Source organism: Mesoplodon bidens (genome assembly GCF_964165515.1).
Source record: "Mesoplodon bidens genome assembly, chromosome: 6".
Taxonomy (NCBI): Eukaryota; Metazoa; Chordata; class Mammalia; order Artiodactyla; family Ziphiidae; genus Mesoplodon; species Mesoplodon bidens.
In genome coordinates this window covers 100,820,191-100,846,956 of record NC_138162.1, presented here as the reverse complement: position 1 = coordinate 100,846,956, position 26,766 = coordinate 100,820,191, and the positions used below count along the sequence as shown (strand labels likewise).

Sequence of the window (26,766 nt, the reverse complement as noted above, 5' to 3'; positions counted from 1 at the left end):
ACAAAATCAAAGAAATTGAAGACACAAACATATGTTCAAGCATCCAAAGAGTTAATATTGTTAAAATATCAATAGTTCTAAAGCCATCAACAAATTGAACATGGTCCTCACCAAAATAACAAAGGCATTCTTCACAGAAATAGAAGAAACAATCCTAAAATGTGTGTGGAACCACAAAAGATCTCAAACAGCCAAAGCAATCTTGAGAGAAAAGAGCAAAGCCAGAGATACCACAATTCTGGATTTCAAGTTATACCACAAAGCCATAGTAGAAAAACAGTATTGTACTTGGGGGAAAAAAAAGACATATTGACCAACGGAACAGAATAGAAAGCCCAGAATTAAACCCTGGCATATATGGTCAACTAGTATTCAACAAGGAAGCCAAGAATACCCGGTGGAGAAAGAACAGCCTCTTCGACAAATGGTGCTGGAAAAATTGGAGAAAAATACAGAACAATGAAAGTAGATCCCTATCTCACACCACTCACAATAATTAACTCAAAATGGGTCAAAGACTTAAACATAAGACCTGATGCCATCAAAATCCTAAAAGACAATGTTAGGGAAGAAGTTTATTGATATTGGTCTTGGCAATAATTTGGTGGGCATGATGCCAAAATAACAAACAATAGAAGAAAATAATCAAAACATGGGACTACATCAAAGTCAAGAGCTTCTGCACATCAAAAGAAAAAATTAATTAACAAAATGAAAAGACACCCTACAGAATGGGAGAAAATTTTTGCAAACCATTTATCGAATAAGTGATTAATATCCAAAATATATAAGGAACTCAGTCAACTCAATAACAAAAAACAAACAATCTGGTTAAAAGATGAGAAGAAGGAGTAAATAGTCATTTCTCCAAAAAGGACATCAAAATGGCCAAGAGACACATGAAAAGATGCTCAACATCACTGATCATAAGGCGACTGCAAATCAAAATCACAGTGAAACATTACCTCACACCTGTTAGAATGGCTATCATCAAGAAGACAAGGACCAACAGATGCTGGTGAGGATGTGGTGAAAAAGGAACCCTCACACACTATTGGTGGGAATGTAAATTAGTCTAAGAACTATAGAAAGCAAGATAGAAGTTCCTCAAAAAATTAAAAGTAGATCTATCATATACTCCAGGAATTCCACTTCTGGGTATACATCCAAAGAAAATGAAAATAGGATTTTGACAAGATACATGCACTCCCATGTTTATCACGGCATTACTCACAATAGCCAAAATATGGAAACAACCCAAAAGACCATCAGTGGACGAATGGGTAAAAAAATATGTGGTATACATACACCGTGGAATGTTATTCAGTCATGAGAAAGGAAGAGATCCTCCCATTTGCTACAACATTATGCGAAGAGAGTAAGTCAGATAGATAAAGACAAGTACTATATGATGTCATTTACATGTGAAATCTAAAAGTTAAACCTGTGAAAAACAGAATAAAATGCTGGTTACTAGGGGATGGGGACAGGGACAAGAGGGATGGTCTTTCAGGGTACAAACTTGTAAGAATTGGTAAATAAGCCATGAAGATCTAACAAACAGTATAATAAATAGACAGTAATACTGTACTATAATTATATAACGTGATCATGTGTATTATAATTATATAATGTGATATTACTTCAGCAATCACATTAACAATATATAAATGTATCAAAGTAACATATTGTATACCTTAAACATATGCAATGTTACAAGTCAAATTTATTCAATAAAAAAGTGTGCAATTTTATATTTTTCTGTTCATACATTGTTCACATGAATTACCAAAGTACTGTAATTGCCAAAATCACATAATTTCCTTCTACAAATGTTGCTGCTATATAAGTTGCTTCATGGAGCAAGGACCTAATAAATATTTTTTGAGTTAATAATTTATTTTGAAACTTCAGAGATATTTTTTATCCTTCAGTTTCTCAATTTTCTCCACTGAATATTGGAGGCAAAATTATGTATTTCTCTCTGTATTATATGATTGTAGAAGAGTTAAAAACTGCTGCACAAATTTTTTAAAAACCTGTGGTGAACATGAAAGGGTTAGGTGTTCCTTTATATTTAAAGGAGTGCTTCTTCTAAAAGTCCATGTGACTTTATAAACTTACAAAATTTAACAAAAAATAACACCTATACTATAATATTTGATCCATAAATACTATAACAATTGTTAAAATTTTAGGACAAGATTTAAGTTACACGAGAATTTTTTACACTATGTTTGGTAATTTGGGCATTTTCATTGGAAAAAAATTAAAATAAAATAACTAACATAATCCAAAGCTAAAGATTCATTGCTTTATAGTAGAATGAGAAAACAAAATACACATCATTGCAAAGAAATGTGTATTTGGTGCTTTAAATAATCAACTGGGAGTTTCAAAAAGCTTGTCTGACTACTGATAAAACTCCATTCATACGCTGTCTTGCAACTTGGAAATACTTTCCTTTTGTCCATCCACCTCTCCTCCTCCCACCCTCTCCTTCTTCCTTGTCTTCCTCCTTTTCTCTCTTCCTTCTTTTCTCCAAGAGATTCAACAGGGGACAGTTGTCAAAAAGATGTTCATAGCTAAAGGCAGCAAGTACAATCAATCCATTCAAAGCACAAGTACATGTTAATGATCCCTCCATAAAACACTGCTTTTCTCATTTTGCCAGAGGGGAAAAAAAACAAGACAGTAACTACTTTGCAGAGTTCCAAGAATATACACAAAATATATAGGGGAAAAAGGAAAATTTTCTATTTTGGAATTTGGATTCAAATGATACCTGAAGTTTTAATACAATTAATTCCTGGTAAATATTTTGAGGTTTAATCCACTGAGGTACACTATTATAATATAGCATTGCTGTTTAATGTAATGTTTACCAAAAAATTATTTAATTATTAATAGCAACAGTTCACTGAAAACTTGGGTCTCTGCCCAGTTTCCATAACACAATCATTATGTTTAATTGTTCATGTTTATTAAAAAATACAGGCCACTGCCGTTACAAGAGTAGAACACCTAATCATTTTAAGAAGTGTGTGTGTGTGTGTGTGTGTGCGCGTGCGCGCATGGCGTGCGCATGCACACACATATTTAACAAGTAAATAAGAAATTAGATTACTATTGAATAAAGCAGTGCAGTCTCATGTATCTCATTAGATACATATATAAAGATAAAATAACTATTTGGACCTGAAAACAAAGACTATTACAAGAGACAAAGAAGGACACTACATAATGATCAAGGGATCAATCCAAGAAGAAGGTATAAAAACTGTAAATATTTATGCACCCAACATAGCAGCACCTCAGTACATAAGGCAAATGCTAACAGCCATAAAAGGGGAAATCAACACAATCATAGTAGGGGACTTTAACACCCCACTTTCACCAATGGACAGACCATCCAAAATGAAAATAAATAAGGAAACACAAGCTTTAAGTGATACACTAAACAAGATGGCCTTAATTGATATTTATAGGACATTCCATCCAAAAACAACACAATACACTTTCTTCTCAAGTGCTCATGGAACATTCTCCAGGATAAATTGTATCTTGGGTCACAAATCAAGCCTTGGTAAATTTAGAGAAAATTGAAATCATATCAAGTATCGTTTCTGACCACAACGCTATGAGATTAGATATTAATTACAGGAAAAAATCTGTAAAAAATACAAACACATGGAGGCTAAACAATACACTACTTAATAACCAAGAGATCACTGAAGAAACCAAAGAGGAAATCAAAAAATACCTAGAAACAAATGACAATGAAAACACGATCACCCAAAACCTATGGAATACAGCAAAAGCAGTCCTAGAGGGAAGTTTATAGCAATACAATGTTACCTCAAGAAACAAGAAACATCTAAATAAAAACCTAACCTTACACCTAAAGCAATTACAGAAAGAAGAACAAAAGAACTGCAAAGTTAGCAGAAGGAAAGAAATCATAAAGATCAGATCAGAAATAAATGAAAAAGAAATGAAGGAAACAATAGCAAAGATCAATAAAACTAAAAGTTGGTTCTTTGAGAAGATAAGCAAAGTTGATAAACCATTAGCCAGACTCAACAAGAAAAAGAGGGGGAAGACCCAAATCAATAGAATTAGAAATGAAAAAGGAGAAGTAACAACTGACACTGCAGAACTACAAAGGATCATGAGAGATTACTACAAGCAACTCTATGCCAATAAAATGGACAACCTGGAAGAAATGGACAAATTCTTAGAAAAGCACAACCTGCCAAGACTGAACCGGGAAGAAATAGAAAGTATAAACAAAACAAACACAAGCATGGAAATTGAAACTGTGATTAAAAATCTTCCAACAAACAAAAGTCCAGGACCAGATGGCGTCACAGGCGAATTCTATCAAACATTTACAGAAGAGCTAACACTTATCCTTCTCAAACTCTTACAAAATATAGCAGAGGGAGGAACACTCCCAAACTCATTCTACGAGGCCACCATCATCCTGATACCAAAACCAAAGATGTCACAAAGAAAGAAAACTACAGGCCAATATCACTGATAAACATAGATGCAAAAATCCTCAACAAAATACTAGCAAACAGAATCCAACAGCACATTAAAAGGATCATAAATCATGACCAAGTGGGGTTTATCCCAGGAATGAAAGAATTCTTCAGTATACGCAAATCAAACAATGTGCTACACCATATTTACAAACAGAAGGATAAACCATATGATCATCTCAACAGATGCAGACAAAGCTTTCAACAAAATTTAACACCCATTTATGAAAAAAACCCTCCAGAAAGTAGGCATAGAGCGAACCTACCTCAACATAATAAAGGCCATATATGACAAACCCACACCCAACATCTTTCTCAATGATGAAAAACTGAAACTATTCCCTCTAAGATCAGGAACAAGACAAGGGTGCCCACTCTCACCACTATTATTCAACATAGATTTGGAAGTTATAGCCATAGCAATCAGAGAAGAAAAAGAAATAAAACGAATCCAAATCAGAAAAGAATAAGTAAAGCTGTCACTGTTTGCAGGTAACATGATACTACACATAGAGAATCCTAAAGATGCTACCAGAAAACTACTAGAGCTAATCAATGAATTTGGTAAAGTAGCACAATACAAAACTAATGCACAGAAATCTCTTGCATTCCTATACACTAAGATGAAAAATCTGAAGGACAAATTAAGGAAACACTCTCATTTACCATTGCAAAAAAAAGAATAAAATACCTAGCAATAAACCTACCTAAGGAGACAAAAGACCTGTATGCAGAAAACTATAAGACTGATGAAAGAAATTAAAGATGTTACAATAGATGGAAAGATACAAGTCTGGCTACTGGTTTATCAATTTTGTTTATCTTCTCAAAGAACCAGCTTTTAGTTTTATTGATCTTTGCTATCGTTTCCTTCATATGGTCACCTTATCTTTGATAAAGCAGGCAAGAATATACAGTGGAGAAAAGACAGCCTCTTCAATAAGTGGTGCTGGGAAAACTGGACAGGTACATGTAAAAGTATGAAATTAGAACTCTCCTTAACACCATATACAAAAATAAACTCAAAATGGATTAAAGACCTAAGTGTAAGCCCGGACACTATCAAACTCTTAGAGGAAGACATAGGCAGAACACTCTATGACATAAATCACAGCAAGCTCCTTTTTGACCCACTTCCTAGAGAAATGGAAATAAAAACAAAAATAAACACATGGGACCTAATGAAACTTAAAAGCTTTTGCACAACAAAGGAAACCATAAACAAGTCCAAAAGACAACCCTCAGAATGGGAGAAAATATTTGCAAAGGAAGCAACTGACAAAGGATTAATCTCCAAAATTTATAAGCAGCTCATGCAGCTCAATAATAAAAAAACAAACAACCCAATCCAAAAATGGGCAGAAGACCTAAATAGACATTTCCCCAAAGAAGATATACAGATTGCCAACAAACACATGAAATAATGCTCAACGTCATTAATCATTAGAGAAATGCCAATCAAAACTACAATGAGATATTATCTCACACTGGTCAGAATGGCCATCATCAAAAACTCTACAAACAATAAATGCTGAAGAGGGTGAGGAGAAAAGGGAACACTCTTGCACTGCTGGTGGGAATGTAAATTGATACAGCCACTATGGAGAACAGTATGGAGGTCCCTTAAAAAACTACAAATAGAACTACCATATGACCCAGCAATCCCACTACTGGGCATATACCCTGAGAAAACCATAATTCAAAAAGAGTCATGCACCAAATGTTCATTGCAGCTCTATTTACAATAGCCAGGACATGGAAGCAACCTAAGTGTCCATCAGCAGATGAATGGATAAAGAAGATGTGGCACATATATACAATGGAATATTCCTCAGCCATAAAAAGAAACGAAATTGAGTTATTTGTAGTGAGGTGGATGGACCTAGAGTCTGTCATACAGAGTGAAGTAAGTCAAAAAGAGAAAAACAAATACCATATGCTAACACATATATATGGAATCTAAGAAAAAAAAAAGAAGGTCATGAAGTACCTAGGGGTAAGACGGGAATAAAGACACAGACCTACTAGAGCATGGACTTGAGGATATGGGGAGGGGGAAGGGTAAGCTGTGACAAAGTCCGAGAGAGGCATGGACATATATACACTACCAAACATAAAATAGATAGCTAGTGGGAAGCAGCCGCATAGCACAGGGAGATCAGCTAGGTGGTTTGTGACCACCTAGAGGGGTGGGATAGGGAGGGTGGGCGGGAGGGAGACACAAGAGGGAAGAGATATGGGAACATATGTATATGTATAACTGATTCACTTTGTTATAAAGCAGAAACTAACACACCATTGTAAAGCAATTATACTCCAATAAAAATGTTAAAAAATATATATATATATATATAAAACTGAAAGAAGTTAAAGTTGCTAGTGACAATTTAATCCAAATAGCTTAATCTGAAAAGCTTTATTGTTTAGCGAGATATAATATTACAGAAAGCTGAAACATATCAATGTACTGTTAGAGTTTCTAATTCTATGACATAAACTTATTTTTAAATATTCTTCTTTTGTAATATTGTCTTAATCTTGCAGTATTAGTGATAATACTTTGAATAATGGAACTACCCAGTATAAATGCCTTTCCCTAAAATTGCTTATCTGATTATTCTACCCAAAGTCATGGACCAAAGTCACATTTCTGTTTTTACACTTGAGATTAACAGGAGCAATAGTAATGGCTAAAGTTCACTGAGGACTTACTATGTTCCAGGCATTATTTATATATATTAATTAATTTAATTTTCATAACATGTCTATGAGATGGGTTATAATTATTACTTATATTTTTGAAGACAAGGAAACTGAGACACAGAAAGGATAAGCAAATTACCCAGGGTCACACAGCTGGCATTAATCAGTGGAAGCAGAAACCTAATCCAAACATTCCTTTCATAACCACTCCACTGCCTATCTGAGAGTGTGACTCATTATGTTAGTACATCTTGTTGAATTTTATAGTTTTATGCTGTTTGAAAGAGTGCTGCTGGACTCATCTTCATTTATATACCTCCACTGTGCCCTTCTATGTAATTCTGAAAATACAAACAATCTTTGTTTGAAAATAGAGAGTCTTTAAGTGATAGCATGTGCATTGTGTCATGCCTTGAGCTAGCTAGTCATAAAACTTCTCAAAGATAATAACAGGTTTTGTTGACAATAATGGCCAGCCATAAACAGACTCAGAAATCCCTCACCCTAGATCAGGGGGTCAAGTCTGCAAGCACAATGGGAGCTTTCACTTGATGTTGAGTTTACTGGACACAGAGTCTATGGTTCTCACTCCCAGAGGCAGCTGTGACCCAAATGAATTTAGCCTCATGGGTGTCAAGGAGACAACTGGACACCTACACTGAAGTGCAATGGCCACCTGTGCACCTGCAAGCCCTCTGCCCTGATGTGCAGTGAGCCTTTCCCACCTGGATTAGATGCTGCTTCAAGTATCAGGTAGACACTATGAACCAGGCTTGTGGGGAATGCCAATTACACACTGCCCCCAGGCACCTCTGTTTCAGGCTCCTCCTGAATATGGAGGCTTGCTGAGATCAGACTTGATCAAGATCTCTCTAGATACAGTCATCTTGCCTAATAATACCTGCCAGAAGGCCTCCTCTTTGCTGCTTGTTGGTCTTTGGTAGTTCCCCTGACACCTGACCTTTTCAAGCTCTCCCTCAGGGCTTCCCAGCACCTCTTAGAATAGGCACCATGCTTTTTATCAAAGCCTTGGGTCAGAAATTATGTCAGGAATTTTCCTACTGGAAGAAAACAAAACACTCAAAATCAGCCAACGGATCCTTCCATGAACAAATCACTTGGCTAGTAGAGAGCTCAGGGATAGTCACATAAAAATTCATTTTTATTAGGCCACCTAAAAAATGATGATAAAATACACAGGGGGATTCTGCAGATATTCTATATACTTTCAAGGTAGCATATTTAAAATATATTAATTTCTCCATTTATTTGGTACTTACTGAGTACCATCAGCAAAGCACTGTAGGAACAAAGAAGCGTGATTCTGTTTTCAGGAAGTTTAAGATCTGATTCAGGAGGGAGACATGTAACCAAGCATCTGTTCTATGAAGCCAATAAGAGACTGAAAGCTAGTGCTTTTCATAATAGATGTTAAACTAATTACCTAAATGGATCGTGCATTTTGCTTTCTTGTCAAAGTGATGCGGTCAAAGCACCTGGTCAAGGATCAAGTTGCAATCACTTCCTGGCTCCACCACTGGTCATGAGGGCCACCCTTTCCTGTCACAGTAGCTGGATAAGAGCAGTCACAACACACACAAAACAGTGAAAGTCAGATCTGGGGATCTTGCTGGATGTTTTGGGAAAGAGAATCATTCACCTTTTTATTTATCCAACAAATATGTATTGAGAACACACTGTCTTCCAGGACCATCCCTGTGCTCTGGGGATTAGGAAGTAGGAATAACAACAAAAAAGAAAGAGGAAGTCTCTGCTTTCTTGGAGCTTGAGTTGAGGGAATAAACAAATAAATACATGCTTAGTGCTTCAGGGTAATAAGGACCAAAGTCCAGATAGAGCAAAGCATTCTCTCTATCACTGCGACTAGGAAGGTTGACCTTGGACATGGAGCTACCAAGAAGATTCCTACCTGAGCATCAAGCTGACACTGGGAAGACAGAGCTGAAAGATGAAGAGAGGCTGATCCCAATGGCACAGGCTTATCTGGATCTAACCTTGCCTGAAATGAAATGATGTGAACCAACAATTCCCAGTTTTGTTCAAGTCACTTGCCAACACCCCAGTCTTTCACACTCCCGTTTCTTATTACTCCACATATAATCAAACATCCATTAAGTCCTGAAAGTGTTCTTTGTGTGCAGTGTCACTTTTTCATTCTCACTGCCATCCTCCTACTTCAGTCCCTCTTACACCTGGGAAATGGAATAACAGTGGAAGACCTCAGGGGGATGGATCCCACAGGAAGTAGTGAAGGAGGAAGAACACCTCTTTGGCTGTCCAAATCCACGTTAAGTCATCCCAGGAAGTCATTTGGCATCACCTCCATCTAAGAAAATGGAGGAAGATGCTCATGGAGGCTCTGGGCATGTTGATGCTGGGGGTTGGGAGGGAGGCCTTGGGAGGGCGGGTAACCCAGTCTCATCCCTAGGGAACTGGGATCGTGATTAAGATACAACATATGGGGCTTCCCTGGTGGCGCAGTGGTTGAGAGTCCGCCTGCCGATGCAGGGGACGCGGGTTCATGCCCCGGTCCGGGAGGATCCCACATGCCGCGGGGCGGCTGGGCCTATGAGCCATGGCCGCTGAGCCTGCACGTCCGGAGCCTGTGCTCCACAACGGGAGAGGCCACAGCAGTGAGAGGCCCGTGTACCGCAAAAACAAACAAACAAACAAAAAAAACATACGTCTTTTTCATGCTCAAATGCGCAATAGCCTGCAGGATGTATCTTCCCACTGTTTCACCTTGCAGCAATATTCGTGAGGAAAAGGAACTTTTCCTAGGCAAACATGCAGCCTATCTTCCAACAAATGAATCCTATCACTTAGAAGAAGAACAAGTGAAATCAGTCCATAGCGATGCAAATCTCCCAAAGATCAGGTTTTCAGGTTTCTTAAAATAAATCAGTAGTTCATCATGACAAAAGAATAGTAAATAAATATGATCCAAAATTTATTCTTATAATCTGGAAATCAATGTTATGTTTGTTAACCTTGTACCGTAGCTCAAAATAGATCATTTGACTTACCTCTGATAGGTAATTGACTCTGAGATCTGTCAATTCTACTGTGTTCTATGCCAGAAAAAGTATTTTTCAGAAATGTTCCTTGTCACTTTAAGAAAACAAAGAGGAATTTGACGTTTGCTCCCTTAAACCCTCTTATACATACCTTAACTAAACTCTATTCAACATATCCTCTTTCAGTCCCCCAGTTTTTTTTAACTCCTCGCAATGACGGCATGGTTCACACCACAGAAAAGGATGTGCTCTGAAGTGTCAAGGCTCACAGGTTTTCTGATCAGAACTTCCATGAATCGGGACTTCCCTGGTGGAGTAGTGGTTAAGAGTCCGCCTGCCAATGCAGGGGACATGGGTTCGATCCCTGGTCCCGGAAGATCCCACATGCCGCGGAGCAACTAAGCCCACGCACCACAACTACTGAAGCCCTTGCGCCTAGAGCCCCTGCTCCGAAACAAGAGAAGGCACCTCAATGAGAAGCCCGCGCACCACAACAAAGAGTAACCCCCGCTGGCCGCAACTAGAAGAAGCCCGTAGCCTCAGTGCTGCAATGAAGACCCAACACAGCCAAAAATAAATAAATCAATTAATTAATTAAAAAAAGAAAACTTCCGTGAATTAACACAACGTTGCAGAGAAGCCTAAGAATCACAGACACACAGCAGATAGCCAGCTTGATGACATTACACAGCTATTTTTTTCTTTTTATGTTGTATTTTTATACTTTTAGTATATAGCAATGTCCTTATTCTCAAGTTTCTAATCATCAAAGACAAAGCAAGCGTAAAGCTACATGACAAATCCTTAATTTTGGTAATCTCCAAACATTTGAACAGATGTCTATAGAAACATGTTATTTTTCTTACATCAGCCAAATCTGAGACATTAAAATAGTTAACAGTTCTTAAAATATTTTCTTCCATAATAGTTTATATTAAAATTACTTTCCTTGACCTGAATCAAATTACTGAATTATTTTCTAATGCTAATCAGATTCCCTTTATTATATCTACTCACCTTTAAATCAAAATCCTACCAGCCATTCCTTAGAACTATATTAACAGGAACCAGGACCTGGGAAGGCCTCAGAGGCAGGTTAAGTGCTGCTGGTTCTAAAGGTGGCTGCATACCAATATCCTAGAACACAAAACACCTCCGACACGTGAAGGCAATAGCTTCAACTGGGGTTCAACTGGATCAGGGCAGATGTCTTTGTATTTCCTGATTGCTCACATGCTCAGAAATCCAAAGTGGAGGATATCCATTCTGCATGGTAACAAGTAAGAAATAGCTCAATCCCACATAACTGGATTGCCACCTAATCCAATCTGTGCCTCTCTTACAACTATTGACAGTGGTTTTTAATTCCTTCAGCAGGTCTCTCTACCCAACCAGCCTCCCTTAAGACACACAAACATACATACACACACAGGGTTCATTCTGCCACTTCTCCCACCGATTCACCACTCCGAGAAAGAGTGTATTTAGCTTAACTTTATCAAGCTCTTTGGTTGCCTGAGGATTTATAAACGTTAAAATAAAAACTAATTACAACCTTGAGAACTGCAGGTGGCAGTTCTGGTCTTATGTCTCAAGGCAGCAGGTTGCTCCTGCATTCATCCAAGCAGCAATGTCACTGCTTGCTCCTAAGCTCCAGAGAAAGCTCTTTTGGGTCTTGAACACCCCAAGTAATGAGATGCTACTGAAATGAGCATGTGGGGACCCTAGGTCTACACCACAGCGTTAAGTGGCTTCTGAGGTTATCGAAACTGCCACTGATTCCAAACAAGGTTCACCAGCCCCTTCCTCCCACAGTGGTCCAGTGAACACGTGGCATAAAAATTCCTTCTCCACAGGTGACAGCCACTAAGGCCAGAAATGGAACCACAGCTGATACAACTTAGGAACACATAAATGTAAATATCTGATACACCATTTACCATATCCCTAAAATGACACATCCAAAAGTACCATATTTGCCAGTTAAAAAAACAAATATTTTTAAGTTTCTCTCCATGAGTAGCTATAACCAGCACATCCTTCACGAGTATCTTTTCCTGATGTACTACCAAGGAAAAACTTAATAAAAGCCATAGCCTAGATAAAGTATATCATTTTTTCATTTGTGATTAACAGCCTTGGAGGGAGGTGTTTTTTTAAAACTGGTCCATTAAATGGGCATATATTTAAATAAAAATTATATAGTTTCTAACTTTACTCAAAATTTCACGTACTTTATGTTTCAATTCTATTTCAAATCAGTACATTGAAAATACCCACTACCTGGAAACTAAGGAGAATATTTTTATTTTTTATTGCTAGCCAGACTCCCTATATTATTATTGAAAAGTATAGCTTCTAATGAACCAGAAAGGAAATTTATTGTAAAGCAACACTCAAACTAAGCACATGTATTATCACACAAGGTTATGTGTACACCTACCAGACATGTGCAATCTCTATGTCAAAGCATTATTTTCAAAAAGTTAAAAACACAACACGTACAAATATAGAACAAATGCATGCCAAAGAATCATAAACTCATTAATGACTAATCCAGTAAAAGAGCATTTTGAGAAACTGGGAATTTACAGGCATTTATGGAAGAACCGTTAGAATGAGATTGCTAGGTTACGTAAAAACTGATCAATGTCCTTTGTAGTTACCATATGTCCCTGAAAAAAAAAAAAAAGAAATCATCAATTTCAGCGTCTAAACTCCAATCAAATAGTAAATGACCAAATCAGACATGGGTGCATTCTTCTAGGTAATTAAACAATCATGTGGGCCTATTAAACAATGTTCCTGCAATAATGTCAACAGGTCACTCTATCATACCCTCTCCTTTTTTAACTTTTTATTTTACATTGGAGTATAGTTGATTTACAATGTTGTGTTAGTTTTTACAGTATTTACAAGTTGTGTGTAACTTTAATTAGCACACAGATTTTAACCTTATGCCATAGAACTCAAACTGGAAAAAACAAGTATGATATTTTGAAGGAACGTTATTACATATGGTTTACTGCCTCTCAGAAATAGGTAGACATAAATAATTCAGTTTTTAAAAGTTATTCAATACGATACAACAGAGCCTATAGCAATCAGCACCGCAGCGGGCCCCAGGTAGGCAGATAGGAGTGGGAACACTTTGGAAGTTGCTCTGAAGAACTTTGTATGTTGAAGCCAAGCCTTTAAAGGCTCTGAAAAGTAAGTGGGGAGAAGATCCAGAGGTTAATTTCATATTTGTTTTTCAGGATTAGAATTAGAATTGCAGGTAAACCCTGGATCTATTCATTCCAAATTGTTTGAACTCTTTTATACTTTTATAAGCATACTTGTATATTCAAATTCTGATTTTGATTTAAAGGGAAAAATTCAAATTCAGATTTGCTCAGTTAATTGAGATTTTCATTAGTGAATGTGTCCTTTATTTAGTACTTTTGAATGATTTGGGTTTTTTTTTCCAAATCAGCTGAAAGGAGCAGACATTCTTGACCTCCAGTCTTCTCCCCAGAACAGGCTTTCAGGCGTGGGAGGGTCACTGATAATGTGCCTTTAGGGTCATTTTGTTTGTTTGTTTGCTTAAAGAGTCTCCCCCAGTTGCATAAGCTTCAGGAACCTCACAGCTCTAGCCTTGCCTGTCACTCTGTGTCGATAGTCACATGGACTTTGTAAGTTTTTTGGAGAAAAAAGTGTTGTTGTTTTCCCTAAATTTTCAAAAATATTCTGACCTCAGTGTTTCTGGGAAGTTTATTCAAATATGATTTTTTTAAAAACACGGTCCGTTTACCAGTTTGTTGAAGACTCTTTCCAAAAAGTCCAAGCTCCAGTGCTTACTAAATACTTCTCTCTATATTCTATGCTCATTCTCCCCAGCATGTTTCACTGAATCACGAATGGATTCCCCATTCACCTGCTCCAGGGGCACATCCTCTGATAGGCTCCCTCCCTAAACCAAGGAACATATTACATATGGTCTAATGCCTTTCAGAAATAGGCAGACATAAATAATTCAATCTAAATATCAACCAAAATACTGACATTTTCTTATTCAGATTATATCTCTTCTTCCTCCCCAAAGATCTGAAAATTCATAAAGAAACAGTAGATTCACAGGGATAATCCTGATTAACTTGGAGGATTCGACTCACTCTAGAAAACCACTGGCACACTACTGAGGAAAAAAGAAGCCTGCACCAATTAAAACAGTAGCAGGATTTTAGTCCATATTACTCAAGGTGAAAACTTCTTTATGGACTGTATTGTCTTAGCACACGTGGCATTACTTGAGATTGACTGTGCTCACATAGCAATATAATATGTTGATGACACTTAGCAAACAATTACAAAGAATCTCTGTCCATTGAAATGACAGGAGTTCTGACAAACAATATCCTTGAGAAGAGACATATGATAAACACACTATTAGACATTCACCTACATCAATTCTCACGATTTTATACTTCTTAGCAGTTGTAGCATTATGTTCAGTTCCTCCATTCTGCAATGCAGATATTTTTATACCAAATTCTTAAGGTTAATCATGTTATTGGGTTAGGATAATTTATACAACAAGTGTCTCACTATTATACTATGTATGTTATTTTTATTTTAAAAGAATAATATTGTGTGATAATATCTATTAGAGGATCATATTAATAAACTTTCATTAAAGATGATACAGTAACACTTTAGCACATAAGGAGCCATTACTCCAGTGAAGAAAGGATTCAAATCTGATACAAATCTGCAAATTGAGGTGCTAATATATTGGCCTAGATCAAGCACTAGGTATTACATGAAGATCACGTGTTGGTCTCTCATGTTGGCCAACAAAATGGGCTTGATCTGCTCTCCCAACCAAGGGCAGAGACCTCTCATATATATGCAGGACGTAACAGGGAAGAGACATTGTTGGATAAAAACAAATCCTGATTACCACTCCTAGAACAGTGATTCAAGTTGTGTGCCCCACCTGTAGTGGGCCAGAAATACATCTTTTATTCTCACAACAAGAAGGGCACTTTTGACAGGGGAAGGAAACAAAAGGAGACTTCTAGAGAAAATTACAAGTACTGAGATTTAACAAGGTGCGGATGAGTGTGTAACACTCACTAAATTGAACCCCTCCATCTATAAATGTCATCATTTACATCAAATAATCACCATCAACAGCGGCTGAAATGTCGAACACTGGCTTCAGTCCTTTTCAGAGCCTTCAGTCCTTTTTCTATTCACTGGGAAGTAGAGTTAGGGAGGACAGCAGCTACTAGCTGTAGCTTGTACTTTACTTACATGGGGAAAATAATTCAGCTGTAAATTCCAATTGTGTTGTTCCTTAATCGGGAAAGGGTGAACATTACTCCTCAAAGTGACATGCGATCCAGGAGACAGATTTACAACACTAAATATGCAATCAAAATATTGACATTTTCTTATTCAGATTATATCTCTTCTTCCTCCCCCCCCCAAAAGGTCTGAAAGTTCATAAACAAATAGTAGATTCACAGGGATAATCCTAAAACAGAGAGCTATTGCCCTCTTCCACTTGTGGCTCATGGTAGGAAGTGAGCGAACCAACCACTGTCTGCACAACAACTTCTGGAAAACAGCACTATAACTTGGAATCTATATTCTAACTTTCCTCTTGTGTTCCATCTAAGGGGATAACCCCATTAGAATAACACTTTCATCTTGACTAAATACAAAGAGTTCTAGAAGGCAGACCAAGTAGAGACGCACAATTTTTAACGATCGGGTCCTAGGCCATATTTTAGAGCATGCTGTCCATTCAACTTGTTTTATCTTCAAAAAGACAGAGAATAAGAGAAAAAAAAAAAAAGCCCATGTTTTCGGCTATTTAGAAACATTACTCTCGCCCTGTGTAGACTCCTCCGGACTTAAAATTTCCCATTAATTATAAAGATTCATGTCAAAACATGGATAATTTCTGAGATGTCAAATGTTTCAACCAAGTTCTGTATGAGAGTATGTCTTATGCCAGAACCTCACCCAGGTTGACCCCCCGTCTGACTAATTTACTACTGAGAACCAGTTGTAAATAGAGGAAAAAGGTCACTGTATCCTCCTGGGGAGAAGATCTTTAACTTTTTAAAAATTTACATACAGTTCTCATTATTTTATCAGGGCTCAAGAATATTTCATTTGTGTTAGTTTTAAAGTCTTGTCTGAAAAGATTACTTGAGTTCTTAAAACCCTTCTTAGGAGTAAAAGGTTAGCGATCAAAACACTTGAGCAAATGCTGATGTTCGTGATCTCTTGTTGGTAGCCTAAATCCCATCCTGCTGGCACACTCCTCTTTAGAATTTCTCAAATGATGGGACAGGACTAAAAGAACCCTCCACCTTGATTTATGTAGTAACAAATTTCAAATATGGGTTTGAAATACCTTGCTTGTATATACATCTACACATACAAACAAACACCTCCCAAATATTCGAGAGTTAAGGAAAAACCCAATTGGTCAAATTAGCTCATCTAGACTATAATAAGATTCATTCACCATTACTTCCACTGCTACAAAGGATACTGTCAAATGAGATTAGCAAGCAACTATCAAACACAGTTTGTGTAGCCTCTATGAATCTTTAAGTTTGCAAAGACATTTAAATATATACTTGACACTTGAACAACTATAATAGCCATCTTTGTGGTGATCAAGGACTCTAACCATAGCATCTAAAATGTTCTTAGCCATGCAAATTTACGTAGGTACTTTCAACTTACTTAACTTTTAGTAAGAGTACTAAACACATCTAAATAAAACAGAGGCTGAAAAGTGAAAACCAGCATTGACAATTGAAGAGTCAGCCGGAGACCCAGACGAACTGAGCTTAGAGATATATCCAATTCATAAGAGGATATCTGCCTGGATCTTCAGACACGGAGCACCTCAGAGCATGTGACTCTTAAAAAAAGATGCTCAGTGTGAAGAACATGATACCTCTGTGGATTTCAGGGAATAAAATACAAACAGAAAATAAAGAAATATCAAAATAACTGATCTTGCAGTATCCTGTAATCACAACTAAGGAGACAAGAAAGGCAGCGCAGCACTCTTCTTCCAAGGGGAGGATTTTTGAAGCCATGTGTCTTTTAAGTAAGAATGACCTCTGGTGACTCTCTAACTGCCCCTCAGTGTACTATGTTAAATTGTTCTATAATTCTTTTATACTAGCAAATCATTGAATACTAGTCATTTTTAATTTCTTAGCAAAGCGATAAATGCTTTACTGCAGGACCTAAGGATTTCATGTAGATGCCCCCATTTTAATTGATTCATGGAAATTGTGCCCAAAGCTCAATTAAAATCCTGTCTGAAACACGGGACAGTATTTTCTTAAAGGAGACTAAGGCTCATTTTCAGGAGTGACTCATATAACATGGCATTAAATGAGCTGATACTACATGATGACAACACAGACTTATCACAGCCTCGGGGCATACATATATGGATGAATGCTGGAAGGGTAACTATTTGTACAAAATGCTTTTCACTTTAGCACAAACTTCCTGGTAAGGGCAGAGTTCCCCAGCCCACCCCACCCCCAGATAAAACTGGATACCCAGCAGCAAGGTCGGTTTCTAACATGCCTACTAGCACTTTCTTGAAATGCATAATAGCTTGCCTTACTCCCTACAACCTGATTTTTAAAAAATTCTTGAGGGGGATGGGGTGTGGATGTAGGACTAAGGGAACTTTCTTAAAATCCCTCAAGGAAAGAAAAGCCCTATGATGGAGATTTCAATCTGAATAACACTTCGAAAACTTTTTCTGATTTCCAGATTAAAATGCCTGGAGGTCCGCTGAATCAATCTGGCTAGCATCTTTAGATCAGACTCACATTGCCAGCCCAGAACTGAGAGGTTAATACATCTTCACTGAACCAACAAAATCAGAAACACAGCACATCACAATATACAAGCATGTGCACTTGCAAATGAACCTGAATGGCAGGTTATGTTTTTCCTTTAAGCAAAAGCCTTCTACTTCTGAGGGGTCTCTCCTTCTCGTAATTCTGGGGACTATCCAGGTTTGCCGCCTGGGCTCTGCTGCGGAGCCTGCCCGCCAATGCAGCGCCCGAGTTCTTGGTACCCGATTCCGCAGGGCGCCAACTGCAAACGTCTACGCTAATGCAGGACACGGCCAGGTCGGCCAGCGATTTCCTTTCTGACGTAAATCCTGCAAAATGTAGTCATAGTAAAAAGAAATAAATGACATATTGGCATGCTCTTCTCTCCTCACCTCCTGCTATTCTCGCTCTGGTCTCTCTCCGCCTCAATATTCTCATGCTAATTTTAGGTTTTACTAGAACTTGAGCTTTCTCAATAAATATTCAAAACAACAGCACACCGACAAAATTTTTTTTAAAAAAAACACGAACTCTAGGTTGTCAGTATAAGTTTTAAAAGATTTGCTGTACTCACAAGTATTCCCTGCCGCTAATGTACTCCAGGGCTGGGCAGACAAAAGAAAGAGCATCCTGAGACAGGCTCCCGTGGCGGGGTCCATGTTCACAGTCGCCGGGGCTCCCCACCCCAAAACCCACGGTGTCCAGACAGCTGCTCTGAGCCGGGGTCTGCAAGCTCCCTCCCGCTCGGGGTAGCCAGCGGTCCCTCCTCCCGGCTCGGCGAACCCGCGCAGCCGGCGGGGCGGGAGCCCCAGCCTGCAGCCACACCCCCACCCCCACCCGTTCCCGCCGTGCTGCGAGCTCCACGCGTCCCGGGCGCTCCTGGCGGTGGCGGGAGGAAGTGCGAGTCAAGTCGGTGAAGGTCTTCAACCTGCGCTCGCTCCGAATCCGAATCCGCGGTTCTAGCTCCTTCACCTGCAGGTTTCCCACTCTGAACAGCTGAGCGGTTCAGTGGACTTCAGTCTGAGACCGAGCTTCACCACGCTGACGATGCTGGAACATTAACACTGATGCTAGGAAAAATGTTTTTTTTTTTTTTTTTTTGGTTGAAAAGAAGTTAGGACAAGTAACTAATCCGGTTTGAAGAAAATATTTACATGTACTGAGAACTGTTGTAAAAAAGACTGCTTTTGTTTTCTCAACTCATTTAATGATTCATATTTAAAAATAAAAATCTAAAGAACCTTATTATGGTAATCATTTCGAAATATATACGGTTATATATACAGTGTTATGTGTCAAAATACATCTCAATAAAGCTGGAAAAAGTTAAAATTAAAAAATAATTAATTAAAACACCGACCCGACTTCTACTATAATGTCAGAATTTTATTATGTATATTCCTACTTGGAGATTTGAGAATTGTGGTCAGCAGATATATAAAACTAAACACTGGCATCCTGGGAGAAGGAATCTTACTCCAAATATCATCATGGAAGTTACCTTATGTTAAGCAGGTAAATTGAATACATTTAATTGAAGAATGAAGAGTTTTGAATCAACTTCTGTATACTGTATGTGTAGTCCTTTCCATTCAAATTCTTTAATACAATCACCCAAACGTTCATATTGAAAAATGATGGAATATAAAAGGCATCTTCAATAAATAAATAAATGGATAGATAGATAAATAAATGGATAGATAGATAGATAGATAAATAGATAGATAAATTGTTTCAGAGTATACAGATAGAGGCCTCATGGCCCATGGAGGAAGGATTTCAAGATCCATGACCTTGAGGTAAGTCACGTGGCCTCCTCTACTTCCTAAAGAGGCTGCCAGCAGATGTAAATGAAGGAGGAATGAGCATGGCATCACTAGGATCAATACTCTCCTAAAACTGTGACCAGACTCATGACAAATGTGCTGAGACTTAGGAACAGGGTCCAGGCATTCTTGCACCATCCAAGGTGATCAGAATATGAAAGTAACTTTAACCTTGAGCAGGGCATTATATGCCTGATAACAAAGCAGAAAAGGTGTTTTTATTATTTCTACTCTGCAACCTGGGTAAAAAACAAAAACAGGAATCGAAAATGTAAATAGCTTGGCAAGGCCACAGAATTTACCAGTAGAATTTGACCCAAATATGTAGATTCTAATCCCAATTTTCCAGCTTTCTCCACTCCTACTCAGGGCCCCTGGGAATCAGGAACTCTTCCCACCCACCCCATCAATCAGCAGTCCTGGGAAACACTGAGCAAAGCTTGCTCGGAGGGTGCATTTAGAACCTTGAAAAAAGCCACAAGCGGTAGAGTTACCTTCATTTATTAGTCAGACATTTTCCCAGTGCCTAATACATGTCCCAGAACCTGAATATTTTATTTCTCATTTTTAAAGCAAAAATAAATTAATGATTTACATTAAGTGTCTAATATTTTTTAAAGCCTATACAACAGACAGTCTGTGTGTGTGTAAACTAAATAAATGGTCACAGCATTCCTTTGATGTAAATGTTACTATGCCCATTTAATGGATAGACAGACTAACCTCAGAGAGTATAAGGAATGTGTCACAAAGCAAGCCAGACTTGGAAGCCAGGTCAGCTGAGCTCTGAAACCCCTTCTCACCGGCCCTCAGGTTTCTGAAACAGAAAAGTTGTCACCTGTGAAAACTCTATTCAGTTGTTCATAGGAAATCCATTTAAAATGGGTTAGAAGGCGCCTCAGTAATTGATGTCAATTAAAACCAAAAAGGACAATGCTGGTAAATTACTTGAGCAGACATTCAGGATGGATTTTCACAAGTCAGAGATGAAACAGCACACAAGGAATTGAGATTTGCAGGCAGATGTCCTTGTGCAGTGGACAGCATTGACCACTGGACAGCACTGGGGCTATTACATGATCTTCCAAGACAAGGGCAGCCCCAGGTGAGGAGGCTTGAAGAAACCATGCAAAGCAGGGCCCAAAGCAGGGCCCAAAGCAGGGATTTGCTAGCAGGCAGCTGATGCGACTCCTGGTTTTACCCCTTTCCAGCTGCCTTCTTCCGCTGGAGACTTGGTGGCTTTGTGCTTCACTTTTCTTGTTTGTAGAATGGTGATGATAGCCAGTCATAGAGCCATTATGAAATTACAAGTGTGAAACCTCCACAAAGGGCTGGAAACTACTGAGCATTCCACGTACCAGCCCCAGAGCTGCCCTGGGAGTTGGTACCCACCCGTGAGACCCCTGGCAGCTGCTCAGCATCTGTGATCCTCAGCTTCGTTGTCTGTTTCATAAGATAATAGAAGTCTTACCAGCAGAGAACTGATCCAAGGGTTACAGGAGAAAATGAATGTCAAGTACTTAACACCATGCTCATCCACAGGGCACTGGATCAGGTAGGCTGATGCTAGAGCTCCGGGCTCAGAGGAGAAAGGATGCCTAACGGGACCACCAAGGCCTCCAAGCTAAATCCCTGCAGGGCAGGGGCAGTCCGCTGCATTCTGTGACCTGTTTCCACAGCCCTTTGCTCTTTTATATAAGAAAGGTAATAGATAATCAACAAGGACCTACTGACATTCTGTCATAATCTATATGGGAAAAGAATCTGTAAAAGAATGGATATATGTATATGTATAACTGAGTCACTTTGCTGTACAACTGAAACTAACACAGTATTGTAAATCAGCTATACTCCAATATAAAATTAAATTAAATTTTAAAAAATCAAAAAAAGGAAAGATGAAGAAAATGTGTAGATATAACCTTGCACATTTCTATAAGTGATGGTTCAAACCCCACAAATCACGCACGTGCATGTATGTATGTGTCTGCAGAGTTCACACCAAGCACAAAAGAGAACTTGAAATCAGCACAAGTCACAAATAAAAGACAAGAAATCAACTTCCGATGTTCAGAAGTGTGTGGACCCTCATATGTGTAAGTGCAGACAGGCTGCCTAGGGAAAGTATATTCTAAGTGAAATTACACCCTTGGCATTTCCTGACCAAAGTCTTCTGTTTCCCTGCTCACCTGGGAGCAGTCTCTGCACTCAGGATTCCCCACCCTGAGAAGAAGGATCAACTCACCCCACCCGAATGAAGTCCTTTCTCAATGCTCTCTATAGATCAAAACATGACTCCATTCATTTTTCTTCTTTATTCAGCAGTTTTCTCCCTGTAAATTATTTCTGCATGTTTTATCTAAATCTGGGAATACATTTAACTTTACTCTTGTAATGGGAACAGATTTATCATTAAATCCTCTGAAAGAATACTGTGAATAAGATATAATAGTATTTTTATTAGGAGTCATTTTTCCCATAAGCCCCCAGGCAACAAATCCTGAAGAACAATTATGGAGAGACAGACTCCAGCGAGAAGAAATGTCACATGTGTGATATAAAACACACACTGCACAGCGTCTTGGCAGGTTATCTCTGATGAGCTGTGTTCCCTATAACTAGCCCTTGGAAGCCCTGGTTTTAACAACCAAAGGATTATGCATCTAATTACATAAAGCTCAGTTAGAGAATAGTCAGCCTCTTACCCGAAAAACTAGGTTCACCTCTTGGTGGGTGTCGAGCCAAAAGACACAACCAAGACAAAGAGTGAGAGAAGGAGGGATTTGTTACTTGCAGCAAGTTAAGTAGAACACCAGGGATCTTCCCCAAAGCAGTGTCTCCCCAAACAGCAAAACTGGGGAAGTTTTAAGCTAAGGGTACATGTATATTCATGAAAGGGCTTGGGAGGTAGGCAGAGCCCAGGCTTTAGCTGATTGAAATCCGGAGGATCAGAAAAGGTCGTCCCTTAGGTTCCGTTTGACCTGGTGGTTGAGTGCTTCAGGCTAATCTTTACCATGGAAACAGAACTGGAAGTCTTTACAACCAATACATTATTACTATTACTACTTCTCTTGCCTGATAACAATCAGCATTCTTGTTTTCCCTTAAGATCCTTAATTACTGAGACCTGTTCAAGGGCAAGCACTCTGGCCAGGCTTAGATCACAAAATGGCTTGGACCAAATTAATAGGTGTTCTGTTATGTCCAGAAAGCCATGCCTGGTTTTCTTTCTCCATAGACCCCCTACCTTATCTGCTTATAATATTTCTTTCCAATTCAGCCCATTTCAACCCAGTAGGGCTTTGGGGGACTAACACTGGTATCTAAGATAGAACAAACCACAATTAAGAACCTGAAGTATAAAAGCAATACTGCATGGTATTTCCAAAAGTACTTAATAAACATTTCACAGGATTGCACATAAACAACACATTTTTCCTGACATTCTGGCACAAGTAGAATCAGAGAGCCTTAACATTAAAATGAAGTGCAGAGTCAGCTCTCCAGCATTCCACCCAATTCAAGCACCACAGTCTCCCATATCATCTTGCACACATGTCCACTGATGGCAGCAGCTGAGGTGCATATATAGAGAGAAAAGGGAGATTCTAGAACTTCCTTCTATCATATCACAAAGAAGGATAAATTCACAGAGTCAACTAACTACATGAGTGTCCAGGAAAAAAAATTCTTTTTTTTTAACTTTTTGAATTGAGATATGTTATACCCTTTAAACAAAATTTCTAATTTTATGAAAGGCATAAAAGGTAACAATTTTTCTTTACTTCTTTGGGGTAGGAAGAGGGAGGCAGAGTTGAGTGTATCCTTAAAAGTCCTTCTCTAATTTAAAATTAAAATCGACATCTGATCTTGACATAAGAATTTTTCTATTGAGGTATAATTGACATGGAACACTATATTAGTTTCAGGTGTACAATTCAATGATTTGACATTTGTGTGTATTGCAAAATGAACATCACAGTAAGTCTGGTTACCATCAATCACCATACACAGTCACTGATTTTTTTCTTTTTTCTTGTGATGAGAACTTTTAAGATTTACTTGCAGCAACTTGTAAATATGCAATACAGTATTAATAACTATATTCACCATGCTATACATTACATCCCTGTGGCTTACTTATTTTATAACTGGAAATTTGTACCTTTTGAACCCCTTTCACTTATGTCACCTACATCCCACCCCCATCCCCACCCCCCCAGTCTGGCAACCAACTATCTGTTCTCTGTATTTATGAGCTCCTTTTTATTCTTTTTAAGATTACTCATATAAGTGAGATCATAGGTTATCTTTCTCTAACTTATTTCACTTAGCGTAATGCTCTCGAAGTCCCTCCATGTTGTCACAAATGGCAAATTTCCTTTTTTTAAAATGGCCCAATAGTATTCCAGTGTGTGTATCACGTTTTTTTATCCATTCACCCATCAATGAACACTAAAGTTGTTCACATGTCTTAACTATTGTAAATAATTCTGTAATAAACATGGGGGTGCATATATCTTTTGGAGTTAGCATTTTCATTTTTTTTTGTATAAATACACAGAAGTGAAATTGCTGAATCATATGGTAGTCCCAGTTTTGATCTTTTGAGGAAACTCCATGCTATTTTCCATACGGTCTGCACCAATTTACATTCCCACCAAGAGTGCACAAGTGTCTCCTTCTCTCCACATCCTTGCCAACACTTGTTATTTCTTATCTTTTGATGATAAACATGCAAACATGTGTGAAGTGATATCTCATTGTGGTTTCGATTTGCATTTCCCTGATGATTAGCGATGTTGAGCATCTTTTCCTATACCTGTTGGTCAACTGTATGTGTTCTTTGGAAAAATGTCTATTCAGATCCTTTGCCCATTTTTAATTAGATTGTTTGTTTGCTATTGAGTTGTGCGAGATCTTTACATATATTAGATATTAGCCCATTATCAGATACATGATTTGCAAATATTTCTCCCATTCAATTGGTTGCCTTTTCATTTTGTTGATGGTTTCCTTTACTGTACAAAAGCTTTTTAGTTTGATGGAGTCTCACTTGTTTATTTTTACTTTTATTGCCTTTGCTTTTGGTGTCATACCCAAAAAATCATGGCCACGACCAATGTCCAGGAGCTTACCGTGTATGTTTTCTTCTAGGAGTTTTATGATTTCAGGTCTTAAGTTCAAGTCTTTATTCCATTTTGTGTTAATTTTTTATGGTGTAAGGTAGTACTCTAGTTTTATTCTTTTGCGTGTGGCTGTCCAGTTTTGCCAACACCATTTGTTGAAGAGACTGTCCTTTCCCCATTGTATATTCTTGGTTCCTTTGTGATAAATTAAGTGACTGTGTATGTGTGCGTTTCTTTCTGAGCTCTCTATTCTGCTCCATTCATCAATGTGCCTGTTTTTATACCAATATCATACCATAGTTTTGTAATATAACTGAAAATCACGAAGCATGATGCTTCCGGCTTTGTTCTCTCTTAGGATTGTTTTGGTTATTCAGGGTCTTTTGTGGTTCCTTACACATTTTAGGATTATTTTTTGCTCTGTTTCTGTGTAAAATGCCATTGGAATTTTGATAGGGATTGAATTGAATCTGTAGATTGCTTCTGGTAGTATGGACAGTTTAACAATATTAATTCTTCTAATCTATGAGCCACAGAATATCTTTCCATTTATTTGTGTCTTCTTCAGTTACTTTCATCAGTGTCTTATAGTTTTCAGTGTACAGGTCTTTCACTTCCATGGTTAAATTTATTCATAGGTATTTTATTCTTTTGATGCAATTGTAAGTGGTATTGTTTTATTACTAACGTATAGAAATGCAACCAATTTTTGTATATTGACTTTGTATTCTGCAACATTACTAAAGTTGTTTATTAGTTCTAACAGTTTTTTTTTTGGTGGAGTCTTTAGAGTTTTCTGTATATAATATCATGTCATCTGCAAATATTGACAATTTTACTTCATCCTTTCCAGCTGGATGCTGCTGATTTCTTTTTCTTTCTTTTTTTTTTTTTGCCTAATTACTCTGACTAGGACTTCTAATACTATGTTGAATAAAAGTGGTGAGAGTGGGTATCTTTCTCTTATTCCTGATCTTAGAGGAAAAGCACAGAGTATGACATCAGCTATGGGCTTCTCATATACGGCCTTTATTGTGTTATAACCAATTTGATTTTATTGCAAAGAATTGAATCTAAATTCAACCATAAGCATTTTAATGATGATCATTAAAAGTCTTTTTAAATTGAAAACAAAACTGCGAACTTTTAATAGTGCTGGGTAATTAAAAAAATACACCCTTAAGGATTAAGTTTATTCCGTAATTCCAGTGATATTGTTTTAGGCTGAAGTACTGTTGAATGAAGTCCTCCAATGTAGAGGAATCTTGAAAATACTCTGAGTGAAATTAATCAGTCATAAGGAACCATATATTTTATGAGCCCATTGATATGAAATGTCAAAAAGGACAAACCTATAGAGACAGAAAATAGATGAGTGTTTGCTTGGGGCTGTGGGAGATGGGAGACTTGTAGGCTAGAAAAAGAAAGATTTCTTTTTTTGGAAATTGATAAAATTTCCAATTTTTTTAATCAATAAAATTGATAAAATAGATTGTGGAGATGAATGCACAACTCTGTGAATATACAAAAAAAATTGAATTGGACACTTTAAGTAGGTGAATTGTACAGTAGGTGAATTATATCTCAAAGCTGTTTTTAAAAAGGAATACAGAAACTCTAGAAAAACATTGAATCCATTGACATCT

At 37.8% G+C, this 26,766-nt stretch overlaps 1 protein-coding gene across 2 annotated transcripts in view; it reads right to left on the bottom strand.

Annotated features, from left to right (window-relative positions):
* The window catches only part of LOC308619375 (contactin-associated protein-like 3), a 180,896-nt gene extending 161,982 nt beyond the window's left edge, over positions 1–18,914 (bottom strand). For both annotated transcript variants that reach the window (XM_081238048.1, XM_081238047.1), the window contains exon 1: positions 18,740–18,914. In XM_081238048.1, coding sequence (XP_081094174.1) covers positions 18,740–18,824 — 85 coding nt within the window. In that variant the 5' untranslated portion in view covers positions 18,825–18,914. The remainder of the gene's footprint in view (positions 1–18,739) is intronic.
* Positions 18,915–26,766: the final 7,852 nt, after the last annotated feature.